The 17,510-nt window shown below is 36.6% G+C and overlaps 1 protein-coding gene across 1 annotated transcript in view; it reads left to right on the top strand.

Annotated features, from left to right (window-relative positions):
- Window positions 1-17,510, top strand: part of WNK1 (WNK lysine deficient protein kinase 1) — a 137,769-nt gene that overhangs the window by 84,514 nt on the left and 35,745 nt on the right. The window contains exons 10-18 of the mRNA XM_063308558.1: window positions 581-1,801; window positions 9,447-9,518; window positions 10,376-10,519; window positions 11,042-11,506; window positions 12,488-12,736; window positions 13,353-13,453; window positions 15,161-15,323; window positions 16,014-16,130; window positions 16,976-17,122. Of these exons, the coding sequence (XP_063164628.1) occupies window positions 581-1,801; window positions 9,447-9,518; window positions 10,376-10,519; window positions 11,042-11,506; window positions 12,488-12,736; window positions 13,353-13,453; window positions 15,161-15,323; window positions 16,014-16,130; window positions 16,976-17,122 (2,679 nt within the window). The remainder of the gene's footprint in view (window positions 1-580; window positions 1,802-9,446; window positions 9,519-10,375; window positions 10,520-11,041; window positions 11,507-12,487; window positions 12,737-13,352; window positions 13,454-15,160; window positions 15,324-16,013; window positions 16,131-16,975; window positions 17,123-17,510) is intronic.

Here is a 17,510-nt window from a genome sequence, read left to right as displayed (position 1 = left end):
CATCAGTGTAAAGACTCATCAGTATAAAGAAGAAAGACTGAGTGTTTTAATCTTTTAGATACTGGGATGTGTTTGACAAGGAGTTTTATAGGAGATAATGTATCCATTCTGGAATAAGTGCAACACTTGACAAATGTAATTTATTTGTAATAACTAGGTGTTGGAGTGTGAAAACAATGAATAATCTGTAGACTTTTGTAGAAGATGAATCTCTTACTTGTTTGCAGTTTCAAAGCAGCTTCTCGTCTTACTTAGAGAACTATTTCTCAGGAGGTGTATTGCAAAAAATGTATGTATTGAGAAATAACAATGGTATTAAAGCATGTCTTCTTACAAAATATCTTAATAAAAGATGATGATTGGAAAAGCAACTTCTAACGAAAGCAAATACTCCTATAGACAATAGTCTCTGCCATGGATGTATTTAGTGGGTTTGAATAACACTCAAAACTTTTGGTGTGTTAACTATGAACTAGGTGTAGCCATTCTATAAGATTACTAAAGAGAGCTGCTTGTTGAGCTGAAATGGTAATATGTTTTTGTAATGTCTGAACTACTTGTCTTGTTCATGTCAATACAGCCTCAGTCCATGATGCATCCGTATGGGGGAATCCCAACATTCCTAGATTCCCAAGTTATTTTTTCAACCGTTCACGAACGGCCAGTCTCTTTCTCACCACCACCCACCTGCCCTTCGAGGGTGTCCATTTCTCAACGCCGCAAAAGCACTTCTATCCTTGAAGCCCAAACTTGCCACTTCCAGCCCTTGTTCAAGACTAGTCAAAACTTACTTCTCCCTGGTGGTAGTCCCATAGTTTGGACGCCGGAGACACTAGTGACAATGAGCACAACTGCTCATAAATCCACAAGAGAACACATTCAGGCTAACGCTGTATTGAAGTCGGCTCAAACACTGAGTGATTATGGACCTGGACAAGCAACTTCTGAGGATGCTACAAAAACGTTGACCCAAGAAGCACTATATTTAGTGGGCATGTGCTATCAATCTCATTTACCTGAACACTATGAGACAATATCCTGTAATGCTCAAGGGACTGAGCAAAACTTGCTGCAGGCTCCTGAACAAAGAAATGTACAAGGCGGCCCTCTTCAGAATTCTGCTTTTGAATATCAAACAGGGCAGACATTTTTGGCAAGACAAATTCAAAACTTGAGATTGGATTCTGGAATGAATCCATTATTGCCAGTGTCCAGCATATCAGCCCCATTGAGTTCAGATGCCACAGAGATGAATTTTCATCCAGTCTTTGTTCCACATTCTGCACCTGCTATACTTACTCACAATGGGGATGGTCAAACAAGTTGTGTGTTTGAGTTCCATGTTCAAACTCCGAGTGTAACTGCAGGAGAAAGTACAACCTTATCTCAGTGTCTTTATAGAAATCGTCATGGTTCCACAGATTTTAATCAGGAGGAGTCAACTCAAACAACTTTACATCCTGTTCGTCTTCAGCCTGTAAAAGAGGAACAGTGTAACTATATGAGTTCTGAGTTCATGATGAGTAGAGGCAGTTCTGTTCTCCAGAGCTGGCTGGAAGGTAGCCCAGGGTATTCCAGTGACTCATCACAGTTGACTTCTTCAGATACTGGTGATTTTCTGTCACCTCCTCCCAGTGGGACATCTGTATCATATGCCACAGATTTATCTTTTTCTGCATCTCAAATGGCTCAGAAGGTATTGCCAGATTCACAGATCTTCATCCACTTTCCACAGGGAACTTCATCTGAACAGGCACTCTCTGCATTGGTTTCAACAAGATCATCTGTACTCTATCCTCAGGTTACCAGAACAAATGCTTCCAAATTTTCTTGGGTTTTTAATATTATCTTGACACTATATAGTATAAAGTTCCTTACATTCCTTTCTCCCTTCCCAAGATACTCTGATACTGAAGGACAAAATCGTTTCTCCAGAAATGTGTTGGCTGTTGAAACCATTCTAGTTCTATCTTATTAGGAACATTTGTCAGTGGACCAGCAAATATAGTGTGCATTGATTGTTAGCAAACCTTGGTTGTAGGGCTGTGTAATATGGTAAAAAGTTATTCCTTTATTGCATTAAAATCCTTTCTTTTTACTTATCTGATGCTCAGTTTGGATGCTCAGGTAAGTGAAATTCACAGCCTGTTTTCACCACCTGAAAATGTAAACATCTGGGAAATTTGGATGTTTTGAGAGCTCTTAAAAGCACTCAAATATCCTTGTTTATTTCATATAAAAAATTAATCCGGTGTTTCCTTATTCAGGATGTATAGTATGATTGTTAAATGTGAAATTAACAGGATTAGAAATGATAGTTCACATGTATGTTGTGTTTATACAGAACAGTCAGATATTTTGAGCTTTGGTAAAGTAAATGTGCTATTAATCCTTAATATTTACTTATATAAAATTCAAGTAAAAAAACCACTATAAAATTAATTGTGGTAAGTCCCATGAAACTCAGCAAGGCTTATTTTATAGACAGAACTGCACTGTTACTCATTTTATCTTTTGAGACTTACCTAAGACTAAGCTCATTAAACAATGTGTGTCTGCCCTGTAAATAAACATGAGTAGGATTACTCTGAAAATATCATGTACAAAGTAGTACAATTTTAGATGCTAAGCTATAAATTCTCCCCCAGTTTTCCATTTTCCAAGATTCTGCCCCCCTCCCCCAAGTTTAAACATTTCAGGAAATTTTACACCTCAACCTATAATTGCCACCCACAGAAGATATGAATGAGTAGTAATAATAGTGAGACATGGGAGTCTGGCCTATCTTCTCATCACTCTCCTTGATTAAACTAAACTAGTTGCTGATCATTGTGATCAAATTGTGATAATGATTGTGTAGCACCACAGAAATACATAAAACCTGCTTAATCAGTCATTAGCTGGAACAGAAAATGGAAATGTGTCACAATAAATTGTGAATTATACCATCTTTAGTTCTTTGAGAAATTATACCTAAAACAGGAAGTTATAAATATAGATAATCCATCTGATGTACTCCCCCCCACACCCGAAAATTGGATTATGGTATAGGATTTCTCATATGGAAGGAATAGTATGAAAAATGTATAATAATAGTTTCTTTAAAAAAATGTCCAAAAAACAGGACTTTGTAACACAATTGGCAAAGAAGAGTGATAAGAGTTTTTAATTATGTTCAGTGTATGAAATGCATGTATGTACTTAAGCTATTCTAAATATCTCCTTGTTTCTTAGCTCTTTTTGATTAGCCTTGACATGTATTAGGATGGCATAAACTAGTAAATTGTTTAGAGCATTGTTAATAGGTCTGCTGTATCAGAGCTGCAAAACTGGAGAACCACCAGGTAGTAGCAAAAAGTAGGAATTAATTGCAGCTCTTTGCTTTTTTATTTACTTGAATATATGAAAATAAAGGACAAACAGGAAAATAAGGACAAGAACATATTTTGAGACACTTAAAAAAATAGCTTAGTTTTTAAACAGAGAATTGAACGTTGACCCACAGTGTAATATTGGTGATATATTTCTGTTATACCAGTAAAAAGAGAGTTCAAAAGTAGAGAGTGAACGTTATCATTGATCCAAGGCTTTAAATTTTGGGGCAGCATCTTCTGTATCACTTTGTTACCATCTAGTGGTGGTCTGGATTTTTCCAGCCCAGGTTTGGTTGCCTGAATGGTTAATAAGCTACTTGATAGCTATGAAATAGTGAGGGTAGATCAGTGGAATGCATCCTTCTCAGTTGTTGATGAATAGTGGACAGTGCTGTATAGAAGGTGGAGAATTTGTATAAAGGCTGTGGATTTGATATATGTTTTGTACAACAGAACATGAGGACATGGTAGAATGGAAGGTCTGGGTTCAAATACTTGGCTTATGAACTCACTAAGTCTGCCTAAGCATACTTCCATAGACAGATCTAATGTATAATCTAGTCTATTTAGAAGGCTGTTACAAGAATTAATGAGAGAGATGTGAAGTGCTCTGGAGTATTTAAAACATGTACATGTCAATTATTTATGTGTCTTGTGTGTTTATGAAAAGAAAGTTCAAGCTTTCAATTAAACTATTTTAGTAACCAGAGCAAAACTACTGATATAAAATACTGCCATTTCTGTACTCCAGAAGTAGGCAGCATGGTGCCTGTGAACCCAGTGTGCTCACAGACACTGTTCTTGATAGTAACTGGACTAAGTTATTTTTTTTTAGATTATTGTCATTAAAAAGAAAAAGAAACCTTCATGCTGTGAAGAAACTAGGAGCCTTTTACATTATTTGTATTTCCAAGAATGTCTCTAAAGCCCACAGAGGCCTCATAAGTGGTATTCCTAGAAAATTAATATAGAAGTTGGATTCAGCCCAGCCATTCATTTGGAAACATGTCACATGCCCTAGAAAAACACAAGTGTAAACTGGGATAGTAGAGAATATCCAGGGAAGAGCGATTAGAGAATGTGGTATGAGTTGCCGTGCTAGCTGGTCATCTGGTAAAAGGTTGTTTGTGACAAGCCACCCCTGTATGGCAGACATATTGTGGAAGTATCGCACACACATAGCATACACATACATAATGCTATTCCATCCTGAGTAAGCAACAAAATAAATGAGAAATAATAAGCAAAATACATTAAAGTCATGAGATAAGAGAAAGGAAGTGGAAATAGAGCTAAAACTAGATTCCATCAGCACTATTGACTTTACTTTTCTATACCTTTCTATCTTTACAAGTTACCTTTTACTTCTAGCACCTCCATACACTGCCTGTTGTTTTTAAACATCTCAGATTGCTCTTTTTCAGAATCTTACTGACTCCATCCAACCATGACTTTCTCCGTTTTCTACTTCCTTTCTATCCATTCCCTCTTCCTGCATGAATTTGGTTTGTGTTTCAGACCTACTTCATTCTTTCTGTGTAATGAAACCATCTCAATGTACTTCTTTTAAACTGGGCATTCACTTTAATATTCAGTCGATATTCATTAATCAGCTATTCATTCTTGACTCAATGTCTTCTTGTTTTACTACAAACTTCCTAACGCATCACACCTCCTTTTTTGTTTCTGCTTACACACCCAGTGCACTTCAATATTCCAAAGTGAGCAGGAGCTTTTTCTTCTTTGTTTTTCCTTCTTTGGCATTTACACATCTTAAGATTTCTCCATCCATTGATAAATATTTTACCAAGGTAGAACAAAAAGAGTATCAAAGACATGGGAAGATGCATATATAACTTTAATACGTAAAGAGGGAAATGATCAAAATCAACTTTAAAAAACCTAAGATAATAAGGCATTTAATTTCTGAAGAAAAAGAATTTGGGGAAAAACTATAGATTGGTTGTGAAATGAAACGATCCAGTGAAATATTTAGGATTCTTATTTGATAGGATGCAATTATAACAAATCCTGGAAAGAAATAAAACAAGACTTTGAAACGTTAAAAAGTTTAAAACTTTCTTGGCTGGATTCATTGTGACAATAAAAATGAAAGTATTACCGAAGATGAACTTTTTATTTCAAATGGCACCAGCTCCAATTTCAGACAAAAATTGCAGGAGTGGCAAAGAACGATTAATAGATTTATGTGAAGTAGAAAGAAAACAAAAGAATCAAAATTCTGCAAGATTCAGAAAAAAGAGGCAGACAAGCATTTCCTAATCTTAGATTGTATTACAGAGCAAATTGTTTATTATAGTTAATAGAATGGATAAAATGTCTCAATAGTAGAACATCAGTGGATCGAAGGAGCAAGCCTAGCAAATGTACTTCATAGGTTTCAGTGGTATAAAGACACGAATGAAGAAAAAAATCTGAAGGGAAATATTAGAAATGTTTGTTAAAAATCCAATTTTTTTTTAAAGGAAGGATAAGCCTGGAGATCTCACCATTAACATCACCATCAAAAGTTTTTTATTATAAGGACAACTACAGTACAAAAGATGTAATCACATATGTGAATACAATATATTTAGATTCTGGAAATAGATTAAAGACACAACAAGAAATGCTTCATGAAGGAAGGAATCTACCAATTTTAATGTATTTGCAAATAACTGGAAAAATAAAAAGCGATCTTAAAAAAGGAGAGACCTTGAGAAAGATGACAGAATTTGAAACACTAATACAAAACCAAGACCACTTATTACGTTGTATCTATAAATTGTTACTGAAATACGATGCAAAGACAGAACAAATTTAAAAACTGCATGATAAATGGATGCAAAATCTCAAAGAAGTAATGACAGAGGATCAATGGGAAGAGTTATGGAAAAATAAAATTTACTCCAAGCTATAATTTAAGGAAAATTAGTATTAAATGTTTTATAGATATAGGTGAATAACTCTGTTGATGGTTGCCAAGACAGAGAAATCATATAACAATAAATGCTGGGAATGCTATGACAAAGAAGGAGCATTCTATCATAGCAAAAAAAAAACAAAACATGCAAAAGTACTGGAAAGAAATACATCAAAACTTCCAGAGAATTTTGAAAATAAAATTTGAATTGAAATGAAAAATATTTTTATTAGGAATGATTCCAGAGTGTATAAATGAAAAGAAAGTATGGCAATTTATTGAGATATATGCTGATGGTGGCAAGAATCAATCTGGCACTATATTAGAAAAGAGTAACCTTGCTAGCAATACAAGACTGAGAGACCAACATTGGAGAATACGCAGCAATGGAGAAATTGGCTGTATGTATTCACAACAGAACTCTAACCAAATTCAAGTATGTCCTTTAGTATATCACTATCATTTCCATAGAAATCTTTAAATATTCTTTCCAGCATTCCCTCACTTCAGTTTCATCCCAGATCATTTCACTTTTATTTTCATCCAAGTCACTCTGTCAGAAACTCCATGCCTATTTCATCCACTTCCTCTTGCACTTTACCATTCCACCAAACATCCATTTTAATACTTCCCATAAGTGTGGTTCCACCATCTTCTCCAGCACTCTGTAACATAATTCTTTTCACTCCATTCTAAGCAGCTTCTGTGTCCTTTCCTTACATGCACTTACTATCCATTCTGTTCAGAAATTAGCTTATGCTCCTTTTTGATAAGGGACTTGTATTATTTCTTCCTTCAGTTGTTACTCGTTTCTTTTACTGTTTTTAATGTCCATTTTCCCCTGATCCATTTTTGACCCTACCAAAAAATGATCTGTCCTACATTCAGAATATGTAATCTTCTTCCATCTTCTACTAATTATCTCATCCTTCATCATAAACAGTCAAAACAGTCATATTTGTTGATTCATTCTTTTTTCCATAGATATGCATGAATAGACATGCTTAACCACGTATTTGAAACAACCTTTTTTTTAAGCAGTCCAACAAAACAGTCACTATTCCCATTCATCTTTGGATTTTCAAATAGTTCAAACGCTTTCTCTGTACTCTTGTTCCCATCTGCCTATTCATGGCACAGGATTATATTTCTTGTGGATTGTATTAATTCAGAATGTTACACCATTTCTTATAATTATCCCTGGTTCTTCCATTATCATCTTTCACATTCATAACATGCAGTTGTCACCAATATATGAATCCCTACATAACAGCTTAGATGACACCAGTTCAGGCATATGATATACGTTTCAGCCCTTTCATTCATATTTAAACACACACCTTCAATTTCCTTTGTGCATTGAGCAACTCTACTTACAATATCGAACTACTTTCATTATAATGTATTATATCCCTCCTCTATCTCTTAGTTTCACAAACATGCATTGTATTTTTTCTGCTTTCTTTCCTGTTACTTACTAATGCTTACTCTTTACCATTTAATCCTCTACATTCCAAGCAGAAATTTTTCATATGCTGTAGCAGTTGCCAGATATTTAGCTCTGCTTCCATCGTGCCTTTGGCCAATTGTGATTTTCAGCTAATGCTTTTTAATAAGAGAGAGAATGTGGAGACTAGATTACCACCCTCAACTGTACCTGTGCTTCATGCATTGTTATCTGCTCATGGTAGGGACAGTACCAGACAGTTTTTTCACATTGTGGCAGCATGCCATAATTACAACCAAAGCCCACTTTTACCTCAAGCATTCTCATGGTTCTCTATGTAAGGTAGGCTCTCTAAGGTAAGACTACCTTGCAAGCTAATACGGTTACAGCCAGTATAAATACATGTTGTGTATTTGTATACTCAAGTTGCACACTCAAATATATACACGGCCCCCAAAACATTATTGGTCCCTCTCTAATCACTTTGTACTGTGCATTTTTGTCTTGTTGCTATTTCTTGTGGTTCTAATAAGGTCTGTGATGGGGTGGGGGGTTTGTTCTAAGAATCTTGGAAAATGAAATTAAAATATAAACAGAATTAAGCAAATTCTACAAACATTTAAAGATGGTTAAATAATTATCAGGGCATATATTGGAAGACATTTCAAGAAACACTAATTTTTTTCCTCCAGATGACTCCAGAACTGTGTTTCATATTGCCTCCTTAACATGAAGTTTTGAACACTGTATGCTTGAATAATAAAAGTCCTTACCTGTTCCTACATTTAAACGTTCCTACATTTTCAGCTTAGCTAAAGGATACCCACTTCTTTTGTATAGCTCTCTAACCCTATTCTGCCTTGCCACTGTTGTATTACAAACCTTAACTCTGGTTTTTCTTCTTGGAACACATCCGTTTTTCATTATATATTGAGATTCAGTCCAATACATAATAAACATTTCATTGTGATGGGAATGATTGCAAGGATGATCATTGCCATTCCAATTTAAATTTTTGACATCCATTCATAACTGCATTGTTTTGATTTTTGCTTGCTTACTCATTCAAAATTTGAAGTTACTAACCATTGGCTTCAGGTGCTTTTTCTGAAAGACAGCTGATCCTTACAGTATCCTTGAGAAATTTCTAATAAGGTTCTTGAATTAGCCTAGATTTGGCTAGAAAATACAGTTATTTCACATAGCTAGCCTTCTTTATTTTGCTGAGTGCCTTCAGTACACCTGACTATAGCTCAGCATTTTACCTTCTTGAGCGTTACAGCAGGTTGATACAAATCTTTGAAAAACTGAAGATTAAACTTTTAGCATATAAATCTGTCATGTAGCATTCTTCCTGTAGAAATTGGGTATGTACCTATTTCCAGCACAGACTCTTTTGGAGTTTTTTTTGGGGGGGGGGTTGTGTCTGTGTGTAAATCCCCCCCCTCCCAACATACTGCATCCTTGTAATACTAGTAACTGGGTTGGTTCTTGGAAAAAAATGCAGCTGCTTTAAAGCATTGCAGATGGGTGTGCTCTGAAGCACCTTTTAGACCACTGGAATTACTGCACAGCCCTAATTGATTTAAAAAATGCTGTTCTGTTTCAAGAAAAGGATTACTTTGGGTCACTATTGTTCCAGTGTTCCCAATACAGAAATTGATGAATAGTCTGATTCTGAGTCTCTTTCCTTTATATGCAGATGCAAGGGCAGTCAGCCTCAAGTGATTCATCAGTGAGCACACCATCACAACTTTTGCAGCAAAATCAACAGGTAACTGATTGTTAGCAATATAATTTTGTAGATTGAGTGATATCCAACAAAGTATTTTCATAGCATTTTCAGTGTTTTTCTTCTGGCTTGATACTCTAGATTCAGAAAATTGATTTCCATGGATACAGAAATGAATTTAGCAACTGTGTAAGAACCAGTCATTCTAGGTTTTGCACATTTTTTCACTATTGACTCAGAAGTTAAGAATTATTATCTATTTCACTCCACTCTTGCTTTAGTCTTTTCACTTTCCTTAGGCATGGAAGCCAACAGGGTGACTTGGGCCAGTCATTCCCTTTCAGCACTTTGAGCCCTAATTAGCATCAGGTTCTGTGACAAGCCAGCAGATAAACAAAAGTCCTCTTTGCATCATGCCTTGGTAGTTTTGCTGCAAGAACTAGGCAAGCAAAACCAAGTGTACCCATGCCGGACAAGTGTTAATAAGAACAACTTATTTCAACTACAGGCAAAGTTGGTTAATTCAATTATTAACCAACCAGAAAATCTGCTCTGAAGTTAAAAAAAGGAGGACTTCATCCTCCATATTTTTATTTGACTGTGAATGTTAATGTTAATGTCCAAACAAGATTTTAGAATACTAATTGCCTCTAAATGTCAAATTGGGATTCCAAATGTCCCCAACGTTGAGGAGGCTGGCTTGCGTTGATTGGGCTATAGTCGAACAGTATTTGAGGACCACAACTTGCTCATCACATTTTAGTGTCAGTATGATTCCTCCTTCCCATGGAATCCATGCTTACAGAGGGCACACCTATTCCAAATAGGGTGATTTTTATGAAATATTTCTGGATAAAGTGCTTTTTTTTTTTTTTTTTACTTCATTTCTTCCGTTACAGACTACCCAACAGTCAGCCACCTCTCAGCAGGCTGGGCAATACCAAGTTCCACAGCCATCAGTTTCTACTGGAGCTGCTCCGTTACAGCCAGGAGCACAACAAGCACAAGTATTGCCTATGCCTCAGGTACCTGCTGGGACACAGGTAAACTACAACTTAATGATTTCTATGCCATCATCCAGGCTTTCTAAAGTTTAGAAATTTACTTTCATATGGATAATAAATACAGAATATATATAACAGGAAATGTATTGTCTGGAAGAATATAGTAAAGGTGCATTAAGTAGCATAAGGAACATCAATTTATGAAATGGGAAGACTTGCCAGCATGAGTTTGGACATGATCTAAAATTCTGTAATAGGCTGGTTTTTGAAAAAGGTAAAGTACATTTGGTGTGTATAATTTTGAGAGTATACCTGGAACGCTGGAACCAGTAGCTCAAATATCTAATACTAAATATTCCTAAATAATTGCTTTTTGCTCTGTACCTTTCTCCTTTACTTCTTGGCCAAGAAACCTTCCTGCTAGTCTACCAAATATACTTTTATGCTCTCTTACTAAGTAAAATGTAACTATTTTTTCTTTCTTCGACTAATGCAGTAAGAATATGCTTTTTGCAATCCTGCTTCTTAAAAATCTATCTCTATTTTTCTTTACCTCCCCAGCTTCCTGTTTCCCAAACAGTGCCGATCATCCAGGGTGAATCACAGTTACCTATGGGAGCACCTTCCCTTGCTCAGTCTTCAGCTGCCCCGGTCATGTCTCATTTCCTCTCAGTGGGACAACCCATACAACCCCCACTTCTTCCACAGTTCTCAGCCTCTCAGATGCCCATACCAACACCTCGTGTCTCTGTGGCTCAGCCATGCTTCCCATCTCTATCCATTTCAATGGCAGCTGGCATTAACCAGCCATTGCTTACTCTGGCTACATCTGCTGCAGCAGCTGCTATTCCTGTGGGCTCAACTGTTGTCCCTAGCCAGCTTCCAACTCTCCTGCAGCCTGTGGCTCAGCTGTCCAGCCAGATGCTCCCACAGCTTCTTCAGCCAGGTGTTCAATCCATGGGATTACCTTCTACTCTGGGACAAACTGGTGAAGTACCACTTCCAGCTACAGATGCTCTATACCAGGTATTTTGGGAGTCAAGCAGGAGTCCCTTTCTGCAGTCTTATCAGTTCCCCCATGTTTTAATTCCCATGAAGTATCCTGAGTCTAGCAGCTCTGCTTTACTTGTAAGAAGAATAAATAGAAAAAGATAATTTACCAGTGTACATGAATGAATCTTCTAGTTTAAAACTAAATCTGTGTCTAAGAACTGGAGCCTTTTTAAAAAATAAACAGTGATGCTTTTATTTTAAAAGTAGCATCTATTATTAAGAGTGCAAAGGTAGCACTAATGTATAAAAAATAAGTTCAAAAATTACTGTTTAATCACCACATGCTATCTCATACTTAAATATAAGAAGGGATATATAATAATTCAGATGCTTCATTAGATTTGTTTGAAGCAAGCGATAGGTTGCTAAGATGAATTTTTGAAATTTTGGCTGATCAGTTTTCAACTCCTGAACTAGACGTTACACTCAACTTGGAGAACAAACAAGAGATAGTTTTGGTTGGCTGATTTTTTGTTCTGTAGTGCTCTCCATTGCTGTTCACATTGTGAACATATGTTCAGCATATTCTCTATAATTTTAGAATATGAAAATCGTGTTTGCTTGCCATGTGTCATAGTACTTTTATATTTTGTAAAACACACCTCTAGAATAAAAAAAATGGGAGAGGGGGATTAGATGAAATGGAGGTTGTTTTGCTTTATCCTGAGTAGCATTGTTCATCTTGAAGTTTAAGTGTTTGCAGCTCAAGCTCTTCTTTCAAAGAAGAGTAGTTGCTTGCTACAGAGATACAGGCTGCATGAGGGCTTGGAAGATAAGGTTGACCCTAAGGCAATATGCTGTAGAGCTGCTGAAATAAGGCTAAGTCTAAATTGGTGGTTGGGGAAAAGAAACTTTTAACAGCCTGGCTTGCAATTTCTCCTTTACCATCTGTTTCATGCTGTTTCATAACAGTCACACTAAAATAAGCTAACATGGCTTCCTCATTTGTCGCAGGGCTTCCCACCTCGGCTACCAGCACAGTATATTGGAGACTCAAATATTGGTTCCTCTTCTGTGGCTTCTGCTTGCCTTCCTTCTGCAGTATTGTCCCCTCCTTTACCCACAGATGCATTGGCTCAGCCAGGCTATCTTGCTGCAATAGGGCAGCCTTACATGGAACAGAATGTTTTAGTTTCTTTGGGCAGTCTAGGAGGACAGGTTCAAGTGCCACAGTCTGCTTCCACCCAGCAGACAGCATTAGAGGTAAATTGATGATCTGCATGTTACTGGGGATGTGCTTTAGAAACTGAATTTCAAGACATTAGTTATAGATCCAGGTCCATTTTCAGATTCTAGCTAAGATAATATGTTAACTTTCAAATGAATTTCTCTTACAGCAGAATGTGATGCCAATGTGGAAACCTTGTTGCCCCTGGCTGTGCTGTTGGGAAGTGAGTGGGCCTCCCAGATGCAAATTACTTGCTAGCACTTCTCTTCTGGCTAGTAATGCCTTTAATTAAGATACCATATTCTCAGTAGTACTGGAAAAATCTTTCCTCAAACTCTTCTCTGCAGCCCTGTTGTTACTGGAAGAGATTTGAAGTATCCCTGCATTCTGCATTGGCTTTTCTGTTGCACATTCTGTTAGTAAGATTTCTGGTTGCATGGCAAGCTTTGATGTCACATTAATTTAATGGTTGACTTCTTGAATTTGCACGAGAAACCCTCTGAAAGTTAACAGTTTGAACTCACTTAGATGCTTTAAAAGATCTAGAGAGAGTGCTTTTCAGCTTCTAGTTGCGTAGATGGTTGGACTATGATACCAGATTAAAAGAAACAGCTTAAGAAGGTAATTGAACGTTCAGCTTTCTCATTGCAGAGTACAACGCCTGGAATCACTCAGATTGCACCTCCAGAGCCTCAGCCCTCAATACAGCAGCAGCCTTCACAAGCAACTCCATTAGTTTCTTCAATAGACAGGTAAATATTAAACTACTGCTTTTGAAAGATAGTAGTGATAGCACAGAATCTGATTCTCTTCTTCTCAGATTTGAGAATGTTTTTAATAAATTTTGCATGTAAGCTAAAATGGTATTTTTCAAATTGGAATACATTTTCTGAGATACTTAGAGCATGGAAGAACCCAATATATTTAGCATTATAACCTAATAATGCCTTTCTTGTTACTCTTTAAGAAGATGCTTTCTTACAGTATGTAATATCATGCAATAGAAAATTTCGTAGTATTTCTGATTTATTGGACTATTGTGGATACATTCATTTTAGGGTGTGCTGTTCCAGGCTTGAAACAAAACAGCCATCTTCTCAGATTTTGTCCCAATCCTGGAACAAAACATACTTACTTTGTTCTGAGCGTAAAACAAAATTAGGCTGTTCCAGCCTGTGTTGTTCTAAGTGTCCCCATTGGTTTGCTGATTTCTAATTCATGATTGCCTTGAGGGTTTGTTTTCTCCCTCTTTTTAAATGTGGTTCCAACTTGACAGTGCAGGTATTAGTTCCATCCCTACTGCTATTGGCTGGCAATGATGGAGCGAGGAGGAAGGTTGGTTGGAGAGAATGGCAATTGAAAATCCACATGTTTAGGCTCAGAGGAACCACTGCTAATAATAATGTTGAGGTTACAGATTGTAAGTTATTCAAAATTGTTAATTTATTATTGAGCTTTAGTATGTGGACACTGCTGTTGAGGCTTCATGTAAAGACTATGTTGCTTTTGTTTTTTGAGCAGTGTTGGCAAATGGCCAAATTCCTGCTTTAGGGAGCTAACACCCAGAGAACGATGTATTTTGCTGCTCTAAGATCCTTGGGTTGTTCTATAGTAACTTATACTGTGATATTCTTTGCTGCGCTATTGTAGTTGTAGACTGCAAAAAATGAATTTAAGGTGTTGCTTTCATTGTTTGCTGTAGGAGTTTTAAAGAGTAATAATAACATAGAGTTACATATGTGAGATGGACAGCTATATAAACTTAATAAATAAATAACAATATTCATAACCTCTGCCACATTTCTGCTGATTGGGTAGTTGGTGGCAGCTTAACTTATAGCTGAATTGTGATCCCAGGATAAAAAAAAAAAAAAAGAGCGAGGAGCTTGTTTCCAGTTCCCATTATTCCTTTTGGTTAAATATTCAGAACATTTTATGTTTTGGTATGAAACACAGAACACTCAAGGAATTCTGCCCCCCCCCCCGAAAGTATGTTCTGGGATGTATGTTCTGAGTGGGTCTATTTTATCCTAAACTTGAAATAGTTTTTTCAGTTTTCTACATTTCTCAGTCATATGTATGACAATAGGATGTTTCTGTTGTTTGGTTATTTGCCTTACTGAGAATGACGTGACCTGTAAAAACTAAAATCTTTTAAAAATATATAAATGTTATTGAGCTTTGAAAAACATTACAAATAATATATATTGGAAAGCATTAGATATTAATGCATAGTATTATATGTGAACTATATATTGCCATTGTTTAAACAACTGTATATTTTAGAAGAAAATAATCCTGTATGTGTGAATTCCCTATATGCTTGAATAAGTAAAAAAGAAAAAAAAAACACTCCTACCATAACTACCTAAAACAAAGAAAGAAAAGAAGAGCTGTAAAACCAATTTCGTTTAGAGGTGGGAAATATTGCTAACATCAATCCTCTTTTCCTTTTTTAGCGCACATTCAGATGTTGCCTCAGGCTTAAGTGACTGCAATGAAAGTGTTTCAGCATCTAGTGGTAGACATGAAGGGAGGACTACAAAGCGACATTATCGTAAATCAGTACGTAGCCGTTCTCGACATGAGAAGTCAACACGTCCCAAACTGAGAATTCTTAATGTGAGTTACCTACTTTGTGTTGCGGTAGTTAAATGTTTAAAAAGTTGTAATATGTATTTGTATTGATTAAAATATAGCACTAAGTAGTTTGAGCTTACTCTGTCAAAGAAGCTGGTTCCCACCAAGACAGAAATCAAAAGTCCACTTTTTCCAAGGGGGTGGGGGAGGGGGAGATATCCTGTTACTATATTTTATCAATTATTGTAAGTTTTACAAATGTATACAATTGCAGTACTGCTGTTGCTGCTACTGCTATCGTTGTAAAATAATTAGTGAGAGCTAATTATTTGCCACTGTGGGGGCAGATTTTCCCTGAGCTCTTGCCCAAATTGTGTGTGTGTGTGTGTGTGTGTGTGTGAAAGAAATAGAGAGGGATGAGTGTGGGGGCAGATAATTAGGACAAAATGTTATTTATTTTGGGTTGGCTCTTAAGCCTAAATCTCCCGGAGGCTTCTTGTTTTGCTGGTGCACGTTTTCTTTCCCTTAACACACTTGACTGTAGACTGGTGGCTCTGCTTCGCTCCGCTCCTATAGATTACTTTCTGAGCTGGGAAGGGAGAGTTGTGTCCTATCTTGGCTACTACTGCATGCTGCTGTTTAAGAAACACTGCTCTAGATCACTGAGCTCAGTAATCTGTAGCTGATGTTCTATATTAAGTTTGCATTTTGAAAATCATTCTGTTTTTCCAGGTTTCAAATAAAGGTGATCGGGTTGTGGAATGTCAGCTAGAAACACACAACAGAAAAATGGTTACTTTCAAATTTGACTTGGATGGTGACAATCCAGAGGAAATCGCTTCTATAATGGTAAAACAGCTCAGATGAGCACTCACTATTAGCAGCATTAGTTTCAGTAACCTGCTCTACCAGATTTGTCTCTCCAAAATTTTAAGTTTGGTACATTTCCTCCTACAATCTGTTCTGCTGAGTCTATTGCAGTTTCTACCTTAAATACAGAACATTCAGCTATTTTTATGTTAAAACGGTTAAATCAAAATTCCGAAGGCAGGGATTGTTGCCTTTTTCTTCTGAGCTATCATTTGTTTGAGCTAACAGTTGCTAAACAGTTCTGCGATCAGATGGCTACTATCGGAAGAGACCCATGATTAAATAGTTAATTCATTGCATATTCATTTAGTAGGAAGTTAAGTAGCTTTACATTTTGTGACAAGTTTTTTCCTCATAACTAGTGTATGTTTGAGAAAAGGTAGCCCCAGACATTCTGTAATAGATGTCTAACATACGTTCATATTGCTTTTCCTTCCCTTTCTTCTTAACCCTTAAAGGACAAGAAATCACCACAGTAAGCTATGAAAAGTGACAAAGGAGGATCTCTGTGCCAAATATAGACATATCTGGCCCTAGGACTGCCACTGAGCTGCAGAAATCCACATGACCCCTAATGGGCAGCAAAGAGATACAGAAAACTTTGTGTCTTTGTTGCCATCTCAGATAGTAGTTGTTTGGATGTTTACTGCCCAGATCTGGTAGTCGCTTGCCCTTTTTTCGGCTAGAAGACAAATGAAGAGTATGTGTTTACTAGAATGCTGCTTAGTGCAACTTTTACAGGTTTTCAAGGAGAGTATTGCTATTTGCTCCAGATCATTATGTAGCAATTTTGTAGTTAACTGTAATTCCAATTTTATATGCAGGTGCAAAATGAATTCATATTAGCAACAGAGAGAGATTCATTTGTTGAGCAGGTTCGAGATATTATAGAAAAGGCAGATGAAATGCTCAATGAAGATCCCAGTATGGAGGCAGAAGGTGATCAAAGTATGGATAGTATACAGAACCAGGTATGAAATTGATTCTTTTCTGTTTATTCTGTTTTGGTTTTTGCTAAGCAATCTTGGCAAAAGATACTAATAATCGGAAATTGAACCCTCATATGAATAATTCTGGTCTTTTTCTTCTCTCTTGGCAGTATTGTCCATTCTGTATCCCTTTACTGTAGGTTTTCTTTTTTTTTTTCTCTCTCTCTCTCTCTGTCTACCTTAAGGGCAAATTTGCTTCGTTTTAGCAGGCAGGAGTGTGGATAAAAGTATGTTGGGTGGCAAGTAGCCTCTCTCTACCCTAAAGGCTACTTGCCACCCAACATACTTTTATCCACACTCCTGCCTGCTAAAACGAAGCAAGTTTGCCCTTAAGGTAGACAGAGAGAGAGAGAGAAAAAAAAATGAAAAC

Source organism: Candoia aspera, chromosome 7, assembly GCF_035149785.1.
Source record: "Candoia aspera isolate rCanAsp1 chromosome 7, rCanAsp1.hap2, whole genome shotgun sequence".
Lineage (NCBI taxonomy): Eukaryota > Metazoa > Chordata > Lepidosauria > Squamata > Boidae > Candoia > Candoia aspera.
Note: the sequence above shows the minus strand (reverse complement) of the source record. Positions and strands in the feature narration are given on the sequence as shown.